This window comes from Cherax quadricarinatus, chromosome 20, assembly GCF_038502225.1.
Source record: "Cherax quadricarinatus isolate ZL_2023a chromosome 20, ASM3850222v1, whole genome shotgun sequence".
Classification (NCBI taxonomy): domain Eukaryota; kingdom Metazoa; phylum Arthropoda; class Malacostraca; order Decapoda; family Parastacidae; genus Cherax; species Cherax quadricarinatus.
The window spans coordinates 44,498,702-44,523,826 of record NC_091311.1 but is presented as its reverse complement, the minus strand read 5'-3'; the positions used below and the strand labels follow the sequence as shown (position 1 = coordinate 44,523,826).

Below are 25,125 nucleotides of genomic sequence, written 5' to 3'. Positions count from 1 at the left end.
TGGAGTGTGAGCAGGGTAATATTTAGTGAAGGGATTCAGGGAAACCGGTTATTTTCATATAGTCGGACTTGAGTCCTGGAAATGGGAAGTACAATGCCTGCACTTTAAAGGAGGGGTTTGGGATATTGGCAGTTTGGAGGGATATGTTGTGTATCTTTATACGTATATGCTTCTAAACTGTTGTATTCTGTGCACCTCTGCAAAAGCAGTGATAATGTGTGAGTGTGGTGAAAGTGTTGAATGATGATGAAATTATTTTCTTTTTGGGGATTTTCTTTCTTTTTTGGGTCACCCTGCCTTGGTGGGAGACGACCGGCTTGTTGAAAAAAAACAAAAAAAAAAGAAAACATACATGTGTAGTGTAACCTAAATGTAAGTAGAAGTAGCAAGATATACGTTTCCCCATGTGTTTATGAGACAGAAAAAAGACACCAGCAATCCTTCCATCATGTAAAACAGTTACAGGTTTCCATTTCACACTCATTTGGCAGAATAGTAGTACCTCCCTGGGTCGTTGCTGTCTACTGACCCTACTGCCTAGGAAATATAGATATATCTGACTAATGGATATTAATGGTCACTGTTGTAAAACCCAAGTGGTGACTGTATTATAACTGTATGCACACAGTACTAGCAAGGGATATTGTACTAGTATTGAACATGCTGTTACTAGGTATACATGCAGACATTTGAGTTAAAAAAATTTAAGTATTTATTTTCAGTTTGGTTGCACTATGCCACACAAGTAGACCTTTTTTATTAATGAAATTGTTTTGAAATTTAGGGTCATTGCAGAAATTACCTTGACATTTCTTTTATCCCAGGTTCTACAAGGGTTAGTCACTATTGGATTACTCATTTGCCAAGTTGTACATTAATTTCTTTTCTTACTAACATACAGGTCAAACTGGTACACAAGGTTTTATTAAATCGCTTCAGCACCATAATTTGAAGCCCCATTTTTTTTGTGTGATTAGATGACATACAGTACTGTATAGTGTTTCAGGGCATTGTGTCACATTGATCAATGTTTAGTGGCATTGTATCACATTGATCAAGTGTTTGTCAGTGAGTTATGGATTATTGTTAAGTTGTCTCTTACATTGTTTGTAAACATACATTGATAGTTGCTTAATTGTCTCTTACATTATTTATAAATACTCATCAACTGCAGCTTAATTGACTCTTACATTGCTTGTAACATTCATTAATTGTAGTTTAGTTGACTCTTACATTGCTTAGAAGAATTTATCTTACAATGACTTATTTCTTGGAAGCATTATTCATTATTGGCTAAATTGAAAACAGACTGAGTTTATTGAAATCTCTTGTTCAGATCTCATCCTAATCTCTTACTGTGCATAATACTGGAGATGTTGGGACCATGGAGGTTTGGTTGTGTTGCCAAATAATCTCTTGTAGAAGCAGTTTATATCACATCACAAAATTACTTCCCTAAATACTCCCATTTCATCAACATCAGAAGTAAATGAAGTACTTTTCTGCTTCATGTATTTCTCACTGAGTGACTATGTCAGATAAGAGTTTGTATAGGTAGTTTGACCTTTCCCAAAAATATCTATACGATACAGATTGTTTTTATTGTGCAAGAGCTTTGCACAATAAAAACAAAATATTGTTTTTGCCACTCCAATGGTGTTTCATTTATGCCATTTATGTTATGCATTTCTTTTTATTTATTTCCAGGTGGAATAGTTATTGCATTATTCTCTTTTATTATTGTATTTTCTTATGTTCACACAAAGACTGTCAGAGCAATACATACATGCCTACAAATGCATTTTACATTGGTGCATGTGCTCATGCAAACATTCATATTGGTACATCCATGCCCACAAATATCTTCATATTGATAAAAAATATTTTTAACACACCATCTGTCTCCCACTGAGGCAGGGTGACCTGAAAAGTATGAAATATTTTCACCATCGTTTACTTTAACACTGCCTTGCCAGAGTTGCACCAGTACAAAAGTTCAGATTTTCCTCCACACTGCAAATATCCCTACTCCTCCTTCAGAGTGCAGGCAATGTATTGTTGAAAAATGCCCACTGTATTTCTCACCTCCAGGACTCAAGTCTGGATAACCAGTTTCTCAGAATCCCTTCACAAAATGTTACCTTCCTCACAATCCAACAGCTTGGCAAATCCCAAAAACCATTTGCCTTCACTTCTATCTGACATATTCACACACACCTACTGGATGTCTAGCCCCTTGCAAAAAAAAAAAATCCTTTACTCCCTTTCCTCTAACCTTTCCTAGGATGACCCCTACCCTGCCTTCCTTCCGGTACAGATTTATACACTCTCCTCAGCCCTCTTGATAATACTTTTAGTAACTCCACACATCCTAATCTCTAAACTAAGAATTCTCTACATAACATTTACACTACATGTAAAGTAAAAGGACACAAGTGCAACTAATGTGACATTTTATTGTGGCAACGTTTCGCTCTCCAGGAGCTTTAACGTTGCCACAATAAAATGTCACATTAGTTGCACTTGTGTCCTTTTACTTTACATATTGTCGGTAATTCTACCAACTTTATTACATTTACACTACACATTACCATCAGACACGACATCTCCATTGCCCCCAACTTCCTCCTCACTTCACACCTATATAAGAGTGTTTGTACATCTATACTTTCATACATTCCCCTTTTAACCTCCATGGATAATGTTCTTTGTCTCCACAGGGGCCTCAGTGCACCACCCACCTTTTTATCCTCATAAATTTTATGGGTTAACTTGTCTTTCATAGACCCATCCTCCGACAAGTTCACTCCCAAAAATGTGAACATATTCACTTTCCCCATACTCCCTCCTTCCAATCTGATATTCAGTCTTTCAGAATCTTACAAAAGCAAAATGTTATTAGCAAAAAGTAACTGACAACTACATTGTATCAAATTATTTATCTTTTAATTCCCACACCTTTCCTCAACACTAACGTTTACTTTTTTAACAACCCCGTCTATAATTGTGTTAAACAACCTTGGTGACATAAAATATATTTGTTTAAGGTTGGTAGACAGCACCCACCCAGGGAGGCACTACCATCCTGGCAGATGAGTGTGAAATGGAAACCTGCAATTGTTTTACACAGTTACAGGTTTGCTGGTGTTTTTTTCTTTTTGTCTCATAAACATGCAAGATAATGGATATATCTTGCTACTTCTATTTACACTTAGGCTACACTACACAGGCATGTACACATACGTATATGTATACACACTCATCTGAGTTTTCTTCTATTTTCTTAATAGTTCTTGTTCTTATTTATTTACTTTTCATCTCCATGGGGAAGCAGAAAAGAATCCTTCTTCTGTAAGCCATGCCTTCTCCTGTTTGAATTATTAATATAAGAAGATTAATAAATATTTGTACACAAAAACTTTCATATTGATACATGCCTATAAATGCTTTCACTTTGATACACACATGTAAACTTTAATACATACATGCTTTTTGAAGTATACTGTATTTTTAAGTTCAATATTTATCACAGATGCTGGAGGAGTATTGTAGGCAGAAAAATTGGGCAAAAACCTTAAATGATCCTGACCAGAAACGGCTGAAAGCGCTTTCAGAAGGTTATTATGGCCAAGTTCTCTATTATCGTTGGAAGAATGGCCAGTTCCGAAGTGATGCAGCATCTGTTGTTACATTACAGGATAATGAGGTTTCAAGTTCACAGACATCTGACAAAGGTTTGTAAAACCAACGTTAGTTGAAATATAGTAAAATCTTCATACAGTAGCCATTTACCAGACATACCTAAGTATAACCTGACTCCATGTATAGGTCTGCCCTGATATTTTGCCAAAAAATGCTTAATTTTCATATGTCTTGTGAATAAGTCTTCTCTAGTGTTTGATGGACTTTAAAAGTGTCAAATGATTCTAGTTCAAATTATATTCTAGCCAAAACTTGGGGATGGGGAGGGGATAAAAATGTGACAATTGATGAACAAATATAGAGGATGTTGTAATAATGTTGGTAGAATTACTGACAGTATGTCAGGTACAAGGACATATTCAACTAATGGGACATTTTATCATGGCAATATTTCACTCTCCAGGAGCATTCATCTGAAGCATTCAGAGACCTCTCTCTGAAAGAAGAAACTGAGTTGTTTGAATGTCAATTTCCTCGTCACTAAGGTACCCACCAAAGCCACTGACCTTCTCCAATGTAAAGTCAACTAGGACCTTAATCTTCCACTACCTTCCCAGGATTTCATTGATGTGATTGAACCCTGCATTAACTTCAACTGCTTTTCTTTCAACAACAGACTAGGAATGGGCTTTCCCTTCAGGGCCATAGTAGCTAACTTGTATATGGAACACTTAGAAGCTGAACTTTTCGCCACCATCAGTTCCACCAATGCCACATGGTTACGTTATGTGGATGACACCCCCATAATCATTCACAAACTTTTTTGTGTGTGTAATCTTCAATGAAGGCTCAACGCAATTGAACGAGGTATCCAGATTATGCTTGAAGACTCCAATGACAAGTTACCATTTCTCGACATCCTTAGTCAACAAATTTGCCAGGCAGAAACACCCTCTAGTGAAACCATGTTTAGACTCCTTAATCAAATTATGCTCATTAAGGAGACTTAGTATTATATTGGCTATAGTTCACTCTTAACAATTTGTTTACTAGTGACATCAGGCTTATTAGGTGGTATTGTTTGTAATGGTTTGACAAAGCTTTGGGAGAGCAAAACATTTCCACAACATAATTTCACATTAGTTGCATGTGTCCTGTTTTTTTTTTTTCAGCAAGTCGGCCGTCTCCCATCGAGGCAGGGTGACCTTTTACCTAATATATAAATGAGTTTATTGAGTATACCAGGAAAAGTGTACGGTAGGGTTATAATTGAAAGAATTAGAGGTAAGACAGAATGTAGGATTGCGGATGAGCAAGGAGGTTTCAGAGTGGGTAGGGGATGTGTAGATCAAGTGTTTACATTGAAGCATATATGTGAACAGTATTTAGATAAAGGTAGGGAAGTTTTTATTGCATTTATGGATTTAGAAAAGGCATATGATAGAGTGGATAGAGGAGCAATGTGGCAGATGTTGCAAGTACAGGAAGGCCCCGCTTTACAGCGTTTCACTTTACGGCGTTCCGCTAATACGGTCATTTCAAATTATGACCAAAACTCGCTATACGGCTCCCCCCACCTGACTTTCTAATACGGTCACCGCACCCCACCTTGTTTGTTTACATTCTTCGTGAGCTCAGTAAGCACTAAGTCTCTCCATTTTGTCTGGAAACTCCAAAATTTCAAATGTTTTTAAAAGTTATTTCATATTTTATATATACTCTGATAATTATACTTATGTATACCTGTACTTAAATAAACTTACATACTGTGCTGGCATGCAGGTACACATTAAAATCAGTAAGAGTGTCTTATGTCTCCAGACGTCATATTAGTAATGATAATAATAATCATCGTCTCATTTAAATGTCGTATATTACGTTAATATACACATTTTCATTAATCCATCCATGATATTTTTTCAAAATTATATAATAAACACGATACATAACATAAAAAGATGATAAATACACCCTACAATAGAATAAATAAACAAATATGAGATGTCGTAGCCAGATAACTTGTACAAGTGATGCCAAGAATAACATTTTCTCTAATCTAACATAAGAGAAAATGTGTTACTGGGGGTAACTGTAGAAAATTATTCCTTTCGTATGTATGTAAGTAAGTTTATTCAGGTATACACAAATACAGTTACATAGATTATCATACATAACAACATATGTGTAGAGAACCTAGGATAACCCAAAAAAGTCAGTGTGACTTATTTCCATTGCCTTCACTCAGAGCTTCATTTCTTCTTAAAATGATGTTACATGAGAATGGGAGTGTTCTTCTTTATTTATTCTACCGTATCAATGTAGAGACAACCTGTACACAATGTAACTTGTACACAAACCAGACGTGTACACTTCGTTTGTTTACAAAACTTATGTTCGCCTGGTTTGTTTACATAACTCTGCGCCTGTCCTCTCTCATGTACTCATTCTTTCACTCTCTCATTTATTTGTTTTATCTCATTTACTTACTCCTGACCCTACATTAAGACTATGAGTGAACTGTATATACATTTTATCACTCTGGGATGCTTAAATATCATAGAATATATGTGTGGGTGGGTTGGCCAGGTATGGTAGCCCGGCTGACTACCATACATACCACACTTGATTTTTTACAATAAATACTACTCATCTCACCCTATATTTTAAGGTAAGTAATGAGTGAACTGTATATACATTTTATCGCTCTGGGATGCTTAAATATCATAGAATTGTATGTGTGGGTGGGGTGGCCTGGTATGGTAGCCTGGCTGACTACCATACATACCACACTTGATTTCTTACAATAAATACTACTTGTGTCACCCTAGATTAAGACTATAAATATTTTAAGGTAAGTAATGAGTGCAATATGTGTGTATTGTACTTTTTATTGTTTTTTGATGCCTGGTTCTATTGCTAACTTAATATATGTTAGTGTAAACTTGTTATCTAGTGTTTGTATGCATTTGTAAGTGGAAAAAAAGGGTGTTCCACTTTACGGCGGTTTCCGCTTTACGGCGGTAGCCTGGAACCTAACCAGCCGTATAAGTGGGGCCTTCCTGTATATGGAATAGGTGGTAAGTTACTAAATGCTGTAAAGAGTTTTTATGAGGATAGTGAGGCTCAGGTTAGGGTGTGTAGAAGAGAGGGATACTACTTCCCGGTAAAAGTAGGTCTTAGACAGGGATGTGTAATGTCACCATGGTTGTTTAATATATTTATAGATGGGGTTGTAAAAGAAGTAAATGCTAGGGTGTTCAGGAGAGGGGTGGGATTAAATTATGGGGAATCAAATTCAAAATGGGAATTAACACAGTTACTTTTTGCTGATGATACTGTGCTTATGGGAGATTCTAAAGAAAAATTGCAAAGGTTAGTGGATGAGTTTGAGAATGTGTGTAAAGGTAGAAAGTTGAAAGTGAACATAGAAAAGAGTAAGGTGATGAGGGTATCAAATGATTTAGATAAAGAAAAATTGGATATCAAATTGGGGAGGAGGAGTATGGAAGAAGTGAATGTTTTCAGATACTTGGGAGTTGACGTGTCGGCGGATGAATTTATGAAGGATGAGGTTAATCATAGAATTGGTGAGGGAAAAAAGGTGAGTGGTGCATTGAGGTATATGTGGAGTCAAAAAATGTTATCTATGGAGGCAAAGAAGGGAATGTATGAAAGTATAGTAGTACCAACACTCTTATATGGGTGTGAAGCTTGGGTGGTAAATGCAGCAGCGAGGAGACAGTTGGAGGCAGTGGAGATGTCCTGTCTAAGGGCAATGTGTGGTGTAAATATTATGCAGAAAATTCGGAGTGTGGAAATTAGGAAAAGGTGTGGAGTTAATAAAAGTATTAGTCAGAGGGCAGAAGAGGGGTTGATGAGGTGGTTTGGTCATTTAGAGAGAATGGATCAAAGTAGAATGACATGGAAAGCATATAAATCTATAGGGGAAGGAAAGAGGGGTAGGGGTCGTCCTCGAAAGGGTTGGAAAGAGGGGGTAAAGGAGGTTTTGTGGGCGAGGGGCTTGGACTTCCAGCAAGCGTGCATGAGCGTGTTAGATAGGAGTGAATGGAGACGAATGATACTTGGGACCTGACGATCTGTTGGAGTGTGAGCAGGGTAATATTTAGTGAAGGGATTCAGGGAAACCGGTTATTTTCATATAGTCGGACTTGAGTCCTGGAAATGGGAAGTACAATGCCTGCACTTTAAAGGAGGAGTTTGGGATATTGGCAGTTTGGAGGGATATGTTGTGTATCTTTATACGTATATGCTTCTAAACTGTTGTACTCTGAGCACCTCTGCAAAAACAGTGATTATGTGTGAGTGTGGTGAAGGTGTTGAATGATGATGAAAGCATTTTCTTTTTGGGGATTTTCTTTCTTTTTTGGGTCACCCTGCCTCGGTGGGAGACGGCCGACTTGTTGAAAAAAAAAAAATAAATGAGTACTGCAGTAGGCCTACTGACCTATGCTAGGCAAGTTTTACTCAAATCCAACCTTTATCTTTTACTTGTCGAACCTATTTTTAAAGCTACCCAAAGTTTCATGTTCAGTGAAAAAAAAGCAGAGAAAAGCAGGCAGAACAAGCAGGATAAGGCGAGACAAGGCTTGCTTCCATTTTTGCCTTCCTCCCTCTCTCCCTTTTTCCCTGCCTCCCTTCCTCTCTATCTCCCTCTCTGCCTCCTTCTCTCCCTGCCTCTCTGACTCCTCTCCTCTCCCTCCCTCCCTTCCTCCCTTGATCATTGAAACTAAAATCTTAGGTAATTAAAGAAGAAAAATGCTGGACTCAACTGAAGAAGCCTGCTGTGTAGGCAAAACGTTTCACAGTAAAGATACCTAACTGTTGCACATGTTTCTTACTTATCAACATGTTGGTATTGTATGACATTTTCATATTCAAGGCTTGCTTAGTATGGGTTAGTAGGCATACTGCAGTGCTTTTCTATTCTGTGTTGTGACAAAGTGAGGCAAGAGGTTAGCATGGCCTTCTGGATATTATCATATTTATTTGTATATTTAAGGTAGAATATGGTTACTAAGCGTGGTATATACATTGATGCTGCACCAAAGGAATAGAAATCTAGTGTGTGGTAGGCCCTCACTGTGTCAGAATTTCATCCTTTCAAAAGTCGTAGCCATGAATAAGTTAACCCCTGACATAATTTTATTGTAGACAAAATGTAAATAAATGGTTCAGAAAATCTTGAGTCACTAGACTCAGGATTTCCTGTCAAACATTTTCATATCTAGATACCTTGTAATTTCATCCAGTAGAACTTTACTGTGCTCCCTACCAAGGTTTGGGGGCCTGTAAATCACACCCAAAATTAGTTTTTCATGTCTCTCAAAAAACTAAAGACAAACGGTTCAGTGTCCATCGCTCTCACTTATATATCTTGTCTAATGCAACAATTTGAACCATCTCTGACATGCATCGCCACACCCTGTCGATGTGGAATGATTTATAGCCTTGTATGTAGCATTCAAAAGGCATTTCTCCATCTTTCAGGTTGAACCAAGTCTCTGTTAACCCTTTCAGTGTCAGTCCAATTGTATCATGGCTTTGAAGCCAGTGTCAGTCCCATAGTATGACACCACAAGCTCAGTTCTCTCAGATAAGTTGCGAGCGGTAAATTTGGGTCTAGATATGAGAGAATGGGTATATGCGGTAAGTGTGCATCATATAAAAAAAATACTGCAGCATGCAGTGCTTAATGAGAAAAAATGCAGCCATGTTTTTTATTTAAAACAGCGAATTTGTGGTGTGTTTTCATATGGCTTTTGTGGTTGTATTCTTGGTTTCTTGGTCTCATTTGATAGAATGGAAGATTTATTACAGAAATAGAGATGATTTTGATTAGTTTCAGTAGCTTGAAATTGAGCTCAAAGTATACTGGCCAGTCTAATACACATTGAGGAATGCACTGGCATTATTTACAAAATTAATACAGTAATGCAGTAGTGTGCATAAAAGTATATTTTCAATTTTATTGTGTGAATAAAAATTCAAAATGAAAAGCAAGCGTAATATAAGAGGGGCTTGGAGACGTGACAGAGGAACAGAGGAAATGTTTATTTAGTGCCATGAATGTCTACATTGTTTATTTTAGACCCTGTTTTCAAATTGGCAATTGTTGAATTTTCTATGAAATTGGCCAAATTACTGATTTATTATTTTTTTTTATTAACACATCGGCCGATTCTCACCAAGGCAGGGTGGCCCAAAAAAGAAAAACTTTCATCATCATTCACTCCATCACTGTCTTGCCAGAGGGTGCTTTACACTACAGTTATAAAACTGCAACATTAACACCCCTCCTTCAGAGTGTAGACACTGTACTTCCCATCTCCAGGACTCAAGTTCGGCCTGCCGGTTTCCCTGAACCCCTTCATAAATGTTACTTTGCTCACACTCCAACAGCACGTCACGTATTAAAAACCATTTGTCTCCATTCACTCCTATCAAATGTGCTCATGCACGCTTGCTGGAAGTCCAAGCCCCTCGCGCGCAAAACCTCCTTTATTCCCTCCCTCCAACCCTTCCTAGGCCGACCCCTACCCCGCCTTCCCTCAACTACAGATTTATACACTCTCGAAGTATTTCTGTTTTGTTCCATTCTCTCTACATGTCCAAACCACCTCGTCAACCCCTCCTCAGCCCTCTGGATAATAGTTTTGGTAATCCCACACCTCCTAATTTCCAAACTACGAATTCTCTGCATTATATTCACACCACACATTGCCCTCATACATGACATCTCCACTGCCTCCAGCCTTCTCCTCACTGCAATACTCATCACCCATGCTTCACACCCATACAAAAGTGTTGGTACAACTAAACTCTCATACATTTCCCTTTTTGCTTCCACGGACAAGTTCTTTGTCCGATCACTGTATTGGATAGTCGAAATAGGTAAATGGGTGGTTTTTGTACTCATTTGATAGTATAGAAAGAATACTAGTGAAATACCTATGAATTTGGTTGACTGGAATAGTGGAATTGGCTAAAAATAAAGCATAAAGTAGGTGAAATTGCCATTGTATAAATATCGCCGAGACTTTTAACTTTGCAAGAGCATAATTTCATAATTTTTCTATCAAATTTCATACTTTTTGGTTTCATTACCTTCAGAAAAAGATTCTCTGTCATTTCATATCGCCCCTGGGAGCATGTTTGCAAGCAGGGGTCACTACACTGAAAGGATTAAAGCAATAATAACTATGCTTCTTACACATGCAGTACCAGTGATATTTTGGGTTTTTCAGCTGCCGTTAGTCTGCTGCATCACCACTGATTCCCACATTTTTATACTGCTTCTCTTTCCCTCATGAATATCAGTTTCGTCTTATTTTTGCTGCTGTTTTCCTCCTGAGTGTGTACACCCATGCTTGCACAAATGATCCTTGCAGTTCATATTTTAATTCGTATATTTTTAAAAGATTTGTTATATTTTCTGTTCTTTAAATAAATATTTTTTATGTAATCTTAATTTTTTACACTTTTATTTTAGTTTGTATTTTATCATAGATTTAATGTGTACCTAGTTTTTTAATAATTCTGAATACAGTGGACCCCCGGCTAACGATATTTTTTCATTCCAGAAGTATGTTCAGGTGCCAGTACTGACCGAAGTTCTTCCCATAAGGAATATTGTGAAGTAGATTAGTCCATTTCAGACCCCCAAACATACACGTACAAACACACTTACATAAATACACTTACATAATTGGTCGCATTGGGAGGTGATCGTTAAGCAGGGGTCCACTGTACTAATGAAGCTTTGTTTTAATTTGAGGTACATGTATTTGTTTCCATTACCAGAAATGATAAGCTGATGTTAGACATTTTTATTTATTTAACAGATGGACAGATTACGCATGGAAACTTTGGAAACGAGACGTCATCTGCAGGAAACGCAAGTCACATTCTCGCTAAACAATCGTATACTAAAATGAGAAATGCTCTTGTAAATCTTAAAGAACCTGTAAGTTTTCAAATTTTTCTAAGATGAATTGTGTTTGCCAGTTATTAATAAATACACATAGTGCTACTGTATAATTTTCTTTATGTTCTTGTATTTTTTTTTTTTTTTTAACAAGTCAGCCGTCTCCCATCGAGGCAGGGTGACCCAAAAAGAAAGAAAATCCCAAAAAAGAAAATACTTTCATCATCATCCAACACTTTCACCTCACTCACACATAATCACTGTTTTTGCAGAGGTGCTCAGAATACAACAGTTTAGAAGTATATATGTATAAAGGTACACAACATATCCCTCCAAACTGCCAATATCCCAAACCCCTCCTTTAAAGTGCAGGCATTGTACTTCCCAGTTCCAGTACTCAAGTCCGGCTATAGAAAAATAACTGGTTTCCCTGAATCCCTTAACTAAATATTACCCTGCTCACACTCCAACAGAGAGAGAGCTATAGCTGGGTTCAGTTCTTTCTTTTAATATTACAGTATTAATATGTTTTTCTTTTTGCATTGCAGACAACAGCTCTAGTCTAAAATTAATATTTGTGTGTACATGTGTGTGTGTGTGCACATGCTTGTGCCCACAGATGCACACACATAATGATGCAGTTCTCACTCACTTGTTATAATAATGTAGCTCTCACTCGCATGTTATAATAATGTAGTTCTCACTCACATGTTATAATAATGTAGTTCTTACTCACATGTTATAATAATGTAGTTCTTACTCACATGTTATAATAATGTAGTTCTTACTCACATGTTATAATAATGTAGTTCTTACTCACATGTTATAATAATGTAGTTCTTACTCACATGTTATAATAATGTAGTTCTTACTCACATGTTATAATAATGTAGTTCTTACTCACATGTTATAATAATGTAGTTCTCACTCACATGTTATAATGTAGTTCTTACTCACATGTTATAATAATGTAGTTCTTACTCACATGTTATAATAATGTAGTTCTTACTCACATGTTATAATAATGTAGTTCTTACTCACTTGTTATAATAATGTAGTTCTTACTCACTTGTTATAATAATGTAGTTCTTACTCACATGTTATAATAATGTAGCTCTCACTAACATGTTATAATAATGTAGTTCTTACTCACATGTTATAATAATGTAGTTCTTACTCACATGTTATAATAATGTAGCTCTCACTCACATGTTATAATAATGTAGTTCTTACTCACATGTTATAATAATGTAGTTCTTACTCACATGTTATAATAATGTAGTTCTTACTCACATGTTATAATAATGTAGTTCTTGCTCACATGTTATAATGTAGCTCTCACTCACATGTTATAATAATGTAGTTCTTACTCACATGTTATAATAATGTAGTTCTTACTCACATGTTATAATGTAGCTCTCACTCACATGTTATAATAATGTAGTTCTTACTCACATGTTATAATAATGTAGTTCTTACTCACATGTTATAATGTAGTTCTTACTCACATGTTATAATAATGTAGTTCTTGCTCACATGTTATAATAATGTAGTTCTTACTCACTTGTTATAATAATGTAGTTCTTACTCACATGTTATAATAATGTAGTTCTTACTCACTTGTTATAATAATGTAGTTCTTGCTCACATGTTATAATAATGTAGTTCTTACTCACTTGTTATAATAATGTAGTTCTTACTCACATGTTATAATAATGTAGTTCTTACTCACATGTTATAATAATGTAGTTCTTGCTCACATGTTATAATAATGTAGTTCTTACTCACTTGTTATAATAATGTAGTTCTTACTCACATGTTATAATGTAGTTCTTACTCACATGTTATAATGTAGTTCTTACTCACATGTTATAATGTAGTTCTTGCTCACATGTTATAATAATGTAGTTCTTACTCACTTGTTATAATAATGTAGTTCTTACTCACATGTTATAATAATGTAGTTCTTACTCACATGTTATAATGTAGTTCTTACTCACATGTTATAATAATGTAGTTCTTACTCACTTGTTATAATAATGTAGTTCTTACATGTTATAATAATGTAGTTCTTACTCACATGTTATAATAATGCAGTTCTTACTTGTTATAATAATGTAGTTCTAACTCATTTGTTATAATAATGTAGTTCTTACTCACATGTTATAATAATGTAGTTCTTACTCACTTGTTATAATAATGTAGTTCTTACTCACATGTTATAATAATGTAGTTCTTACTCACATGTTATAATGTAGTTCTTACTCACATGTTATAATAATGTAGTTCTTACTCACATGTTATAATGTAGTTCTTACTCACATGTTATAATAATGTAGTTCTTACTCATTTGTTATAATAATGTAGTTCTTACTCACATGTTATAATAATGTAGTTCTTACTCACTTGTTATAATAATGTAGTTCTTACTCACATGTTATAATAATGTAGTTCTTACTCACATGTTATAATAATGTAGTTCTTACTCACTTGTTATAATAATGTAGTTCTTACATGTTATAATAATGCAGTTCTTACTTGTTATAATAATGTAGTTCTTACTCATTTGTTATAATAATGTAGTTCTTACTCACATGTTATAATAATGTAGTTCTTACTCACTTGTTATAATAATGTAGTTCTTACTCACATGTTATAATAATGTAGTTCTTACTCACATGTTATAATAATGTAGTTCTTACTCACTTGTTATAATAATGTAGTTCTTACTCACATGTTATAATAATGTAGTTCTTACTCACATGTTATAATAATGTAGTTCGTACTCACATGTTATAATAATGTAGTTCTTACTCACATGTTATAATAATGTAGTTCTTACTCACATGTTATAATAATGTAGTTCTTACTCACATGTTATAATAATGTAGTTCTTACATGTTATAATAATGTAGTTCTGACTCGCTTGTTATAATAATGTAGTTCTTACTCACATGTTATAATAATGTAGTTCTTACTCACATGTTATAATAATGTAGTTCTTACTCACTTGTTATAATAATGTAGTTCTTACTCACATGTTATAATAATGTAGTTCTTACTCACATGTTATAATAATGTAGTTCTTACTCACTTGTTATAATAATGTAGTTCTTACTCACATGTTATAATAATGTAGTTCTTACTCACATGTTATAATAATGTAGTTCTTACTCACATGTTATAATAATGTAGTTCTTACATGTTATAATAATGTAGTTCTTACTCATTTGTTATAATAATGTAGTTCTTACTCACTTGTTATAATAATGTAGTTCTTACTCACATGTTATAATAATGTAGTTCTTACTCACATGTTATAATAATGTAGTTCTTACTCACTTGTTATAATAATGTAGTTCTTACTCACATGTTATAATAATGCAGTTCTTACTTGTTATAATAATGTAGTTCTTACTCACATGTTATAATAATGTAGTTCTTACTCACATGTTATAATAATGTAGTTCTTACTCACATGTTATAATAATGTAGTTCTTACTCACTTGTTATAATAATGTAGTTCTTACTCACATGTTATAATAATGCAGTTCTTACATGTTATAATAATGTAGTTCTTACTCATTTGTTATAATAATGTAGTTCTTACTCACTTGTTATAATAATGTAGTTCTTACTCACATGTTATAATAATGCAGTTCTTACTTGTTATAATAATGTAGTTCTTACTCACATGTTATAATAATGTAGTTCTTACTCACATGTTATAATAATGTAGTTCTTACTCACATGTTATAATAATGTAGTTCTTACTCACTTGTTATAATAATGTAGTTCTTACTCACATGTTATAATAATGCAGTTCTTACATGTTATAATAATGTAGTTCTTACTCACATGTTATAATAATGCAGTTCTTACTTGTTATAATAATGTAGTTCTTACTCACATGTTATAATAATGTAGTTCTTACTCACTTGTTATAATAATGTAGTTCTTACTCACATGTTATAATAATGTTCTTACTCACATGTTATAATAATGTAGTTCTTACTCACATGTTATAATAATGTAGTTCTTACTCACATGTTATAATAATGTAGTTCTTACTCACTTGTTATAATAATGTAGTTCTTACTCACATGTTATAATAATGTAGTTCTTACTCACTTGTTATAATTATGTAGTTCTGACTCACTTGTTATAATAATGTAGTTCTTACTCACTTGTTATAATAATGTAGTTCTTACATGTTATAATAATGTAGTTCTGACTCACTTGTTATAATAATGTAGTTCTTACTCACTTGTTATAATAATGTAGTTCTTACTCACATGTTATAATAATGTAGTTCTTACTCACTTGTTATAATAATGTAGTTCTTACTCACTTGTTATAATGTAGTTCTTACTCACTTGTTATAATAATGTAGTTCTTACTCACTTGTTATAATAATGTAATTCTTACTCACTTGTTATAATAATGTAGTTCTTACTCACATGTTATAATAATGTAGTTCTTACTCACATGTTATAATAATGTAGTTCTTACTCACTTGTTATAATAATGTAGTTCTTACTCACATGTTATAATGTAGTTCTTACTCACTTGTTATAATAATGTAGTTCTTACTCACTGTAGGTAGTAGGTTGGTAGACAGCAACCGCCCAGGGAGGTACTACCGTCCTGCCAAGTGAGTGTAAAACGAAAGCCTGTAATTGTTTTACATGATGGTAGGATTGCTGGTGTCTTTTGTCTGTCTCATAAATATGCAAGATTACAGGTAAGTCTTGCTACTTCTACTTACACTTAGGTCACACTACACATACATGTACAAGCATATATATACACACCCCTCTGGGTTTTCTTCTATTTTCTTTCTAATTCTTGTTCTTGTTTATTTCCTCTTATCTCCATGGGGAAGTGGAACAGAATTCTTCCTCTGTAAGCCATGCGTGTCGTAAGAGGCGACTAAAATGCCGGGAGCAAGGGGCTAGTAACCCCTTCTCCTGTATATATTACTAAATTTAAAAGGAGAAACTTCAGTTTTTTCTTTTGGGCCACCCCACCTCGGTGGGATACGGCTGGTACGTTGAAAGAAGAAGAAGTTCTTACTCACTTGTTATAATAATGTAGTTCTTACATGTTATAATAATGTAGTTCTTACTCACATGTTATAATAATGTAGTTCTTACTCACTTGTTATAATGTAGTTCTTACTCACTTGTTATAATAATGTAGTTCTTACTCACATGTTATAATAATGTAGTTCTTACTCACTTGTTATAATAATGTAGTTCTTACTCACATGTTATAATAATGTTCTTACTCACTTGTTATAATGTAGTTCTTACTCACATGTTATAATAATGTTCTTACTCACTTGTTATAATGTAGTTCTCATTCACATGTTATAATAATGTAGTTCTCACTCACATGTTATAATAATGTAGTTCTTACTCACATGTTATAATAATGTAGCTCTCACTCACATGTTATAATAATGTAGTTCTTGCTCACATGTTATAATAATGTAGTTCTTACTCACATGTTATAATAATGTAGTTCTCACTCACATGTTATAATAATGTAGTTCTTGCTCACATGTTATAATAATGTAGTTCTTACTCACATGTTATAATAATGTAGTTCTCACTCACATGTTATAATAATGTAGTTCTTGCTCACATGTTATAATAATGTAGTTCTTACTCGCATGTTATAATAATGTAGTTCTTACTCACATGTTATAATAATGTAGTTCTTGCTCACATGTTATAATAATGTAGTTCTTACTCACATGTTATAATAATGTAGTTCTTACTCACATGTTATAATAATGTAGTTCTTACTCACATGTTATAATAATGTAGTTCTTACTCACATGTTATAATAATGTTCTTACTCACTTGTTATAATAATGTAGTTCTTACTCACATGTTATAATAATGTAGTTCTTACTCACATGTTATAATAATATAAATAAATAAATTTCCCATGTGATTTGATCTTACATAATTTTTTTTAATTTTCAGTGTGAATGGCTGATGGAAAGCTTCCTGGATCTGGAATATGATCTCTATGGTATTGAAAGAGCACTTAAAACACTCAAAGGCCACTTGTTAAAGAATAGTGGTCAGTTACCTGCTCTGCGGTTGTCATATTACTTTTTTATAAACAAAGATCCAGGTGATATTGAAAGTCTGATGACAGTTCTTCAGGTAATTATACACTGTGTGTGTGTATGTGCGCATGCATGAGTATGTGCGTGCATGTGTTCTTGTGTTTGTGTTGTGTGTGTTATGTGTGTGTTGTGTGTGTGTTGTGTTATGTGTGTGTGTGTGTTGTGTTGTGTTGTGTGTGTGTTGTGTTGTGTGTGTGTTGTGTGTTGTGTTGTGTGTGTGTTGTGTTGTGTGTTTGTTGTGTGTGTGTTGTGTTGTGTGTGTGTTGTGTGTGTGTGTTGTGTGTTGTGTTGTGTGTGTGTTGTGTTGTGTGTGTGTGTTGTGTGTTGTGTTGTGTGTGTGTTGTGTTGTGTGTGTGTTGTGTTGTGTGTGTGTTGTATTGTGTGTGTGTTGTGTGTGTTGTATTGTGTGTGTGTTGTGTGTGTGTTGTGTTGTGTGTGTGTGTTGTGTGTTGTGTTGTGTGTGTGTTGTGTTGTGTGTGTGTGTTGTGTGTTGTGTTGTGTGTGTGTTGTGTTGTGTGTGTGTTGTGTTGTGTGTGTGTTGTGTTGTGTGTGTGTTGTGTGTTTGTTGTGTGTGTGTTGTGTGTGTGTTGTGTTGTGTGTGTGTGTTGTGTGTTGTGTTGTGTGTGTGTGTTGTGTGTGTGTTGTGTTGTGTGTGTGTTGTATTGTGTGTGTGTGTTGTGTGTTTGTTGTATTGTGTGTGTGTTGTGTGTGTGTTGTGTGTGTTGTGTGTGTGTGTGCTGTGTGTGTGTTTTGTGTGTTTGTGTGTGTGTGTGTGTGTGTGTGTGTGTGTGTGTGTGTGTGTTGTGTGTGTGTGTGTGTGTTGTGTGTGTGTGTGTACTCACCTAATTGTACTCACCTAATTGTGGTTGCAGGGGTCGAGACTCAGCTCCTGTCCCCGCCTTTTCACCAGCCACTACTAGGTCCTCTCTCCCCCTGCTCCATGAGCTTTATCATACCTCATCTTAAAACTATGTATAGTTCCTGCCTCCACTACATCGCTTGCCAGACTATTCCACTTCCTAACTACTCTATGACTGAAGAAATACTTCTTAACATCCCTTTGACTCATCTGAGTCTTCATCTTCCAATTGTGACCCCTTGTTTCTGTGTCCCATCTCTGGAACATCCAGTCTCTGTCCACCTTGTCTATTCCACGCAGTATTTTGTATATCGTTATCATGTCTCCCCTGACCCTCCTGTCCTCCAGTGTTGTCAGACCGATTTCCCTTAACCTTTCTTCACAGGACATTCCCCTTAGTTCTGGAACTAGCCTTGTTGCAAACCTTTGCACTTTCTCTAATTTCTTGACGTGTTTGACCAGACGTGGGTTCCAAACTGGTGCTGCGTACTCCAGTATGGGCCTGACGTACAGTGTATAAAGTCTTGAACGATTCCTTACTGAGGTACCGGAACGCTATTCTCAGGTTTGCCAAGCGCCCATATGCCACAGCAGTTATCTGGTTAATGTGTGCTTCTGGCAATGTACTCGGTATTATACTCACTCCTAGGTCTTTCTCCTTGAGCGAGGTTTGCAGCCTTTGGCCTCCTAGCCTATACTCTGTCTGCAGTCTTCTTTGCCCTCCTCCGATCTTCATGACTTTGCATTTGGTGGGGTTAAATTCTAGGAGCCAGTTTCAGGACCACACATCCAGCCTGTCCAGGTCTTTTTGTAGACCTGTCTGGTCCGCATCTGATTTAATTCTCCTCATTAACTTCACATCATCTGCAAACAGGGACACTTCTGAGTCTGTCCCTTCCGTCATGTCATTCACATATACCAAGAATAGCACTGGTCCCGGACTGATCCCTGTGGGACCCCACTCGTCACTGGCACCCACTGTAATACCTCATCACGGACCATGACTCGCTGTTGCCTCCCTGTTAGGTATTCTCTGATCCATTGCAGTGCCCTTCCTGTTATATGTGCCTGTTCCTCTAGCTTCTATACTAATCTCTTGTGAGGAACTGTGTCGAAGGCCTTCTTGCAGTCCAAGAAAATGCAATCAACCCACCCCTCCCTCTCATTTCTTACTTGAGTTACCTTGTCATAAAACTCTACTAGGTTTGTGACACAGGATTTGCCTTCCATGAATCCGTGCTGGCTGTCGTTTATGATCTTGTTCCGCTTCAGGTGCTCTAACACTCTCCTCCTGATAATCTTTTCCAAGACTTCGCGTACTACACATGTCAGTGACACTGGTCTATAATTTAGTGCTTCATTTCTGTCTCCCTTCTTAAAGATGGGGACTGCATTTGCCTTCTTCCATACTTCAGGTAGTTGCCCAGTTTCAAGGGAAGTGTTGAAGATTTTGGTTAGTGGCACATGTAGTGTCCCTGCTCCCTCTCTAAGGACCCATGGAGAGATGTCCAGTCCCACTGCCTTTGAGGTATCAAGGTCACTTAGGAGCTTCTCCACCTAATCCTCAGTTGTGTGTAATTCATCCAACACTTGTTGGTATATCCCTTGTTGCTATACCCCACTGTTTTGTCTTCCCAGTGTCCCTTCAGCCTCCACTGTAAATACTTCCTGAAATCTCATGTTGAGCTCCTCACATACCTCCTGGTCATTTCTTGTGAGCTCCCCACCTTCCTTCCTCAGCCTGATTACCTGGTCCCTGACTGTTGTCTTCCTCCTGATGTGGCTGTAGATTAGTTTCGGATCAGACTTGACTTTCGATGCTATGTCATTTTCATACTGCCGCTGCACCTCCCTCCTTATCTGTGCATACTCGTTTCTGGCTCTTCGACTAATCGCTTTATTCTCCTGAGTCCTTTGCCTTCTGTACTTTTTCCATTCTCTAGAGCACTTAGTTTTTGCTTCCCTGCACCTTCGGGTAAACCAAGGGCTTGTTCTGCCCTTACCATTATTTCTGTTACCCTTGGGAACAACCCTTTCCTCTGCCTCCTTGCATTTTGTTGTTACAAAGTCCATCATTTCGTTTACTGATTTTCCTACCAACTCCTGTTCCCACTGAACCTCCTGCAGGAAGATCCTCATTCCTGTGTAGTTCCCCATTTTATAGTTTAGCTTTTCCCTTTCTACTCCTGTTACCTTCTCCACTTATAGCTCCACTATGTATTCAAAGCTCATAACTACGTGGTCACTAGCTCCAAGGGGCCTTTCATATGTGATGTGCTCAATGTCTGAGCTACTCAGGGTGAACACGAGGTCCAGTCTTGCTGGTTCATCCTCCCCTCTCTCTCTCTCTGGTATTATCCCTAACATGTTGGTGCATGAGATTTGCCAACACCACATCCATCATCTTGGTTTTCCATGTTTCGGGACCCCCACGTGGCTCCAGGTTTTCCCAATCAATCTCCCTGTGATTGAAGTTGCCCATGACCAGTAACTTCGCTCTACTTGAGTGAGCCCTTCTTGCCACCTCAGCTAGAGTGTCCACCATTGCTCTGTTGCACTCATCATACTCCTCTCTTGGCCTCCTGCAGTTCTGTGGTGGGTTATACACCACTGCAATGACTACCTTGTGTTCCCCTGACTGAACTGTACCTACTATGAGCGTGAGTGAGTGTGAGTGTGAGTGTGAGTGTGTGTGTGTGTGTGTGTGTGTGTGTGTGTGTGTGTGTGTGTGTGTGTGTGTGTGTGTGTGTGTGTGTGTGTGTGTGTGTACTCACCTAATTGTACTCACCTAATTGTGGTTGCAGGGGTCGAGACTCAGCTCCTGGCCCCGCCTCTTCACTAATCGCTACTGGGTCCTCTCTCTCTCTCTGCTTCCTGAGCTTTGTCATACCTCTTCTTAAAACTATGTATGGTTCCTGCCTCCACTACTTCACTTGCTAGGCTATTCCACTTGCTGACAACTCTATGACTGAAGAAATACAGTGGACCCCCGCTTAACGATCACCTCCAAATGCGACCAATTATGTAAGTGTATTTATGTAAGTGCGTTTGTACGTGTATGTTTGGGGGTCTGAAATGGACTAATCTACTTCACAATATTCCTTATGGGAAAAAATTCGGTCAGTACTGGCACCTGAACATACTACTGGAATGAAAAAAGTTCGTTAACCGGGGGTCCACTGTACTTCCTAACGTCCCTGTGACTCGTCTGAGTCTTCAGCTTCCAGTTGTGACCCCTTGTCCCTGTGTCCCCTCTCTGGAACATCCTATCTCTGTCCACCTTGTCTATTCCCTGCAGTATCTTGTATGTCGTTATCATGTCTCCCCTGACCCTTCTGTCCTTCAGTGTCGTCAGTCCGATTTCCCTTAACCTTTCCTCGTACGACATTCCCTTGAGCTCTGGGACTAGCCTTGTTGCAAACCTTTGTACTTTCTCTAACTTCTTGACGTGCTTGACCAGGTGTGGGTTCCAGACTGGTGCTGCATACTCCAGTATGGGCCTAACATACACAGTGTACAGTGTCTTGAACGATTCCTTATTAAGGTATCTGAACGCTATTCTCAGGTTTGCCAGGCGCCCGTATGCTGCAGCAGTTATTTGGTTGATGTGTGCCTCTGGTGATGTGCTCAGTGTTATGGTCACCCCAAGGTCTTTCTCCCTGAGTGAGGTCTGTAGTCTTTGTCCACCTAGCCTATACTCTGTCTGCGGTCTTCTTTGCCCCTCCCCAATCTTCATGACTTTGCATTTGGCTGGATTGAATTCGAGAAGCCAGTTACTGGACCACATGTCCAGTCTGTCCAGGTCTCTTTGCAGTCCTGCCTCATCCTCGTCCGATTTAATTCTTCTCATCAACTTCACATCATCTGCGAACAGGGACACTTCAGAGACTATTCCTTCCATCATGTCGTTCACATATATCAAAAATAGCACTGGTCCTAGAACTGACCCCTGTGGGACCCCGCTCGTAACAGGCGCCCTCTGTGATACCTCTTCACGTACCATGACTCGTTGCTGCCTCCCTGTCAGGTATTCCCTTATCCATTGCAGTGCCCTCCCTTTTACATGCACCTGATCCTCCAGCTTCTGCACTAATCTCTTGTGGGGAACTGTGTCAAAGGCCTTCCTGCAGTCTAGGAAAACGCAATCTACCCACCCCTCTCTCTCGTGTCTTACTTCTGTTACCTTGTCATAAAACTCCAGGAGGTTTGTGATACAGGATTTGCCTTCCATGAACCCATACTGGTTTTCATTTATAATCTTGTTCCTTTCCAGGTGTTCGACCACTCTCCTCCTGATAATCTTCTCCATGACTTTGCACACAATACATGTCAGAGACACAGGTCTGTAGTTTAGTGCCTCGTTTCTGTTTCCTTTCTTAAATATGGGGACTACATTAGCTGTCTTCCATTTCTCAGGTAGTTGCCCAGTTTCAAGGGATGTGTTGAAGATTGTGGTTAGAGGCACGCACAGCATCTCTGCTCCTTCTCTAAGGACCCATGGGGAGATGTTGTCTGGTCCCATCACCTTTGAGGTGTCAAGGTCACTTAAGAGCTTCTTCACCTCCTCCTCAGTTGTTCGTATGTCATCCAACACTTGTTGGTATATTCCCTCTTGATGTTCCCTTCTGTGCTGTCTTCCCACAGCCCTTCCTGTCTCTACTGTAAAAACTTCCTTAAATCTCCTGTTCAGCTCCTCACATACCTCCTGATCATTTCTTGTGAGTTCTCCACCTTCTGTCCTTAATCTGATCACCTGGTCTTTGACTGTTGTCTTCCTTCTGATGTGGCTATACAACAGTTTCGGGTCAGTCTTGATTCTTGATGCTATGTTATTTTCATACTGTCGCTGGGCCTCCCTCCTTACCTGTGCATACTCATTCCTGGCTCTGCGACTGATCTCCCTATTTTCGTGTGTTCTCTGCCTTCTGTACTTTTTCCATTCTCTATTGCACTTTGTTTTTGCCTCCTTACACCGTCGGGTAAACCAGGGGCTTGTTCTGGTCTTCCCGTTGTTACTGTTGCCCTTGGGAATAAACTTTTCCACTGCCTCCTTGCATTTTGTTGTTACATATTCCATCATTTCATTTACTGGCTTTCCTGCCAGTTCTCTCTCCCACTGGACCTCCCGCAGGAAGTTCTTCAACCCTATGTAGTCCCCTCTTTTATAGTCAGGTTTTTCCTATTCAACTCCTGTTTTTTCTCTTCACTTGCAGCTCTACTATGTATTCAAAGCACATAACCACGTGGTCGCTAGCTCCTAGGGGACTCTCATACTTGATGTCCTCAATGTCTGCGCTGCCCAGGGTGAACACAAGGTCCAATCTTGCTGGTTCATCCTCCCCTCTCACTCTGGTAGTGTCCTTAACATGTTGGTGCATGAGGTTTTCCAGCACCACATCCAACATCCTGGCTCTCCATGTTTTGGGACCCCCATGTGGCTCCAGGTTTTCCCAGTCGATCTCCCTGTGGTTGAAATCCCCCATAACCAGCAACTTTGCTCTGTTGGAATGAGCTCTTCTTGCCACCTCAGCAAGTGTGTCCACCATTGCTCTGTTGCTCTCTTCATATTCCTCTCTTGGCCTCCTGCAGTTCTGTGGTGGATTATACATCACTGCAATGACCACTTTGTGTTCCCCAGACTGAAGTGTACCTGCTATGTAGTCTCTTTCTCCCGTCTCATCTATGCCTTCCATTTTCTCGAATTTCCATCTGTTTTTTACGAGCAGAGCAATCCTACCTCCCCCCCTCCCCCTTCTATCTTTCCTCATGATCTGGTATCCTGGTGGGAAGATTGCATCTGTTATTGTCTCCGTGAGTTTTGTTTCTGTAACTGCTATGATGTCTGGGGACTTCTCATTGATTCTTTCTTGCCATTCCTCATGTTTATTCGTTAATCCATCTGCATTTGTGTACCAAACCTTCAACTTCTGTTCTAATACTGTAACTGTGGTGCGGGGGATGGAAACAGAGGGATCGATGTGTGATGGTTGGTTTGGATTGTTCAGTTGCCTTGGGGTGTCGTGGCTGGAGTCCTGCAGGGGTTTCTGGGGGTGTGCTTGTCCTTCCATTTGATCTTGGGTTATTCTGCTCTCCTTTTTCATTTCCTCCCATTTCTCCTTTCGTTTTTGAACTCTCTCTTTCATCGTCTTCCTTTCGTCCTGTGTTCTGTCTCGATCGAGGTACACACTCCGGAAGTCCTGCTTGCCTCTCAGCCGTGCTTTCTCCTGCAGGATCATGGTTCGGGTTGATTCTGCCTTGAAAATTACTTTGAGAGGCCGATTCCTTTTCTTTGTGAACCACCCAATTCTCCGAAAATTTGCCACCTGGGTCATGTCCCCCTTGCCTATCACCTTCATGATATCTTCAATCGCTTTTCTCTCCTCCTGCTTTCTTTCATCGTAAGTTTCCCCTTTAGCTTCGTCTAGCCCATAGACAAACATGGATCTCTCCCTTTCCACCTCCCACTGTGACTCCCTTTGCATCCTCTGATGTGTTTTAGTTTCTTCCCGTGGAGTGTTCCTTTCTTCAGTCCCT

The 25,125-nt window shown here is 37.8% G+C and overlaps 1 protein-coding gene across 1 annotated transcript in view; it reads left to right on the top strand.

Annotated features, from left to right (window-relative positions):
• LOC128703813 (uncharacterized) overlaps nucleotides 1–25,125 on the top strand; it is a 74,118-nt gene that overhangs the window by 9,303 nt on the left and 39,690 nt on the right. The window contains exons 4-6 of the mRNA XM_070087042.1: nucleotides 3,533–3,734; nucleotides 11,505–11,626; nucleotides 17,584–17,769. Of these exons, the coding sequence (XP_069943143.1) occupies nucleotides 3,533–3,734; nucleotides 11,505–11,626; nucleotides 17,584–17,769 (510 nt within the window). The remainder of the gene's footprint in view (nucleotides 1–3,532; nucleotides 3,735–11,504; nucleotides 11,627–17,583; nucleotides 17,770–25,125) is intronic.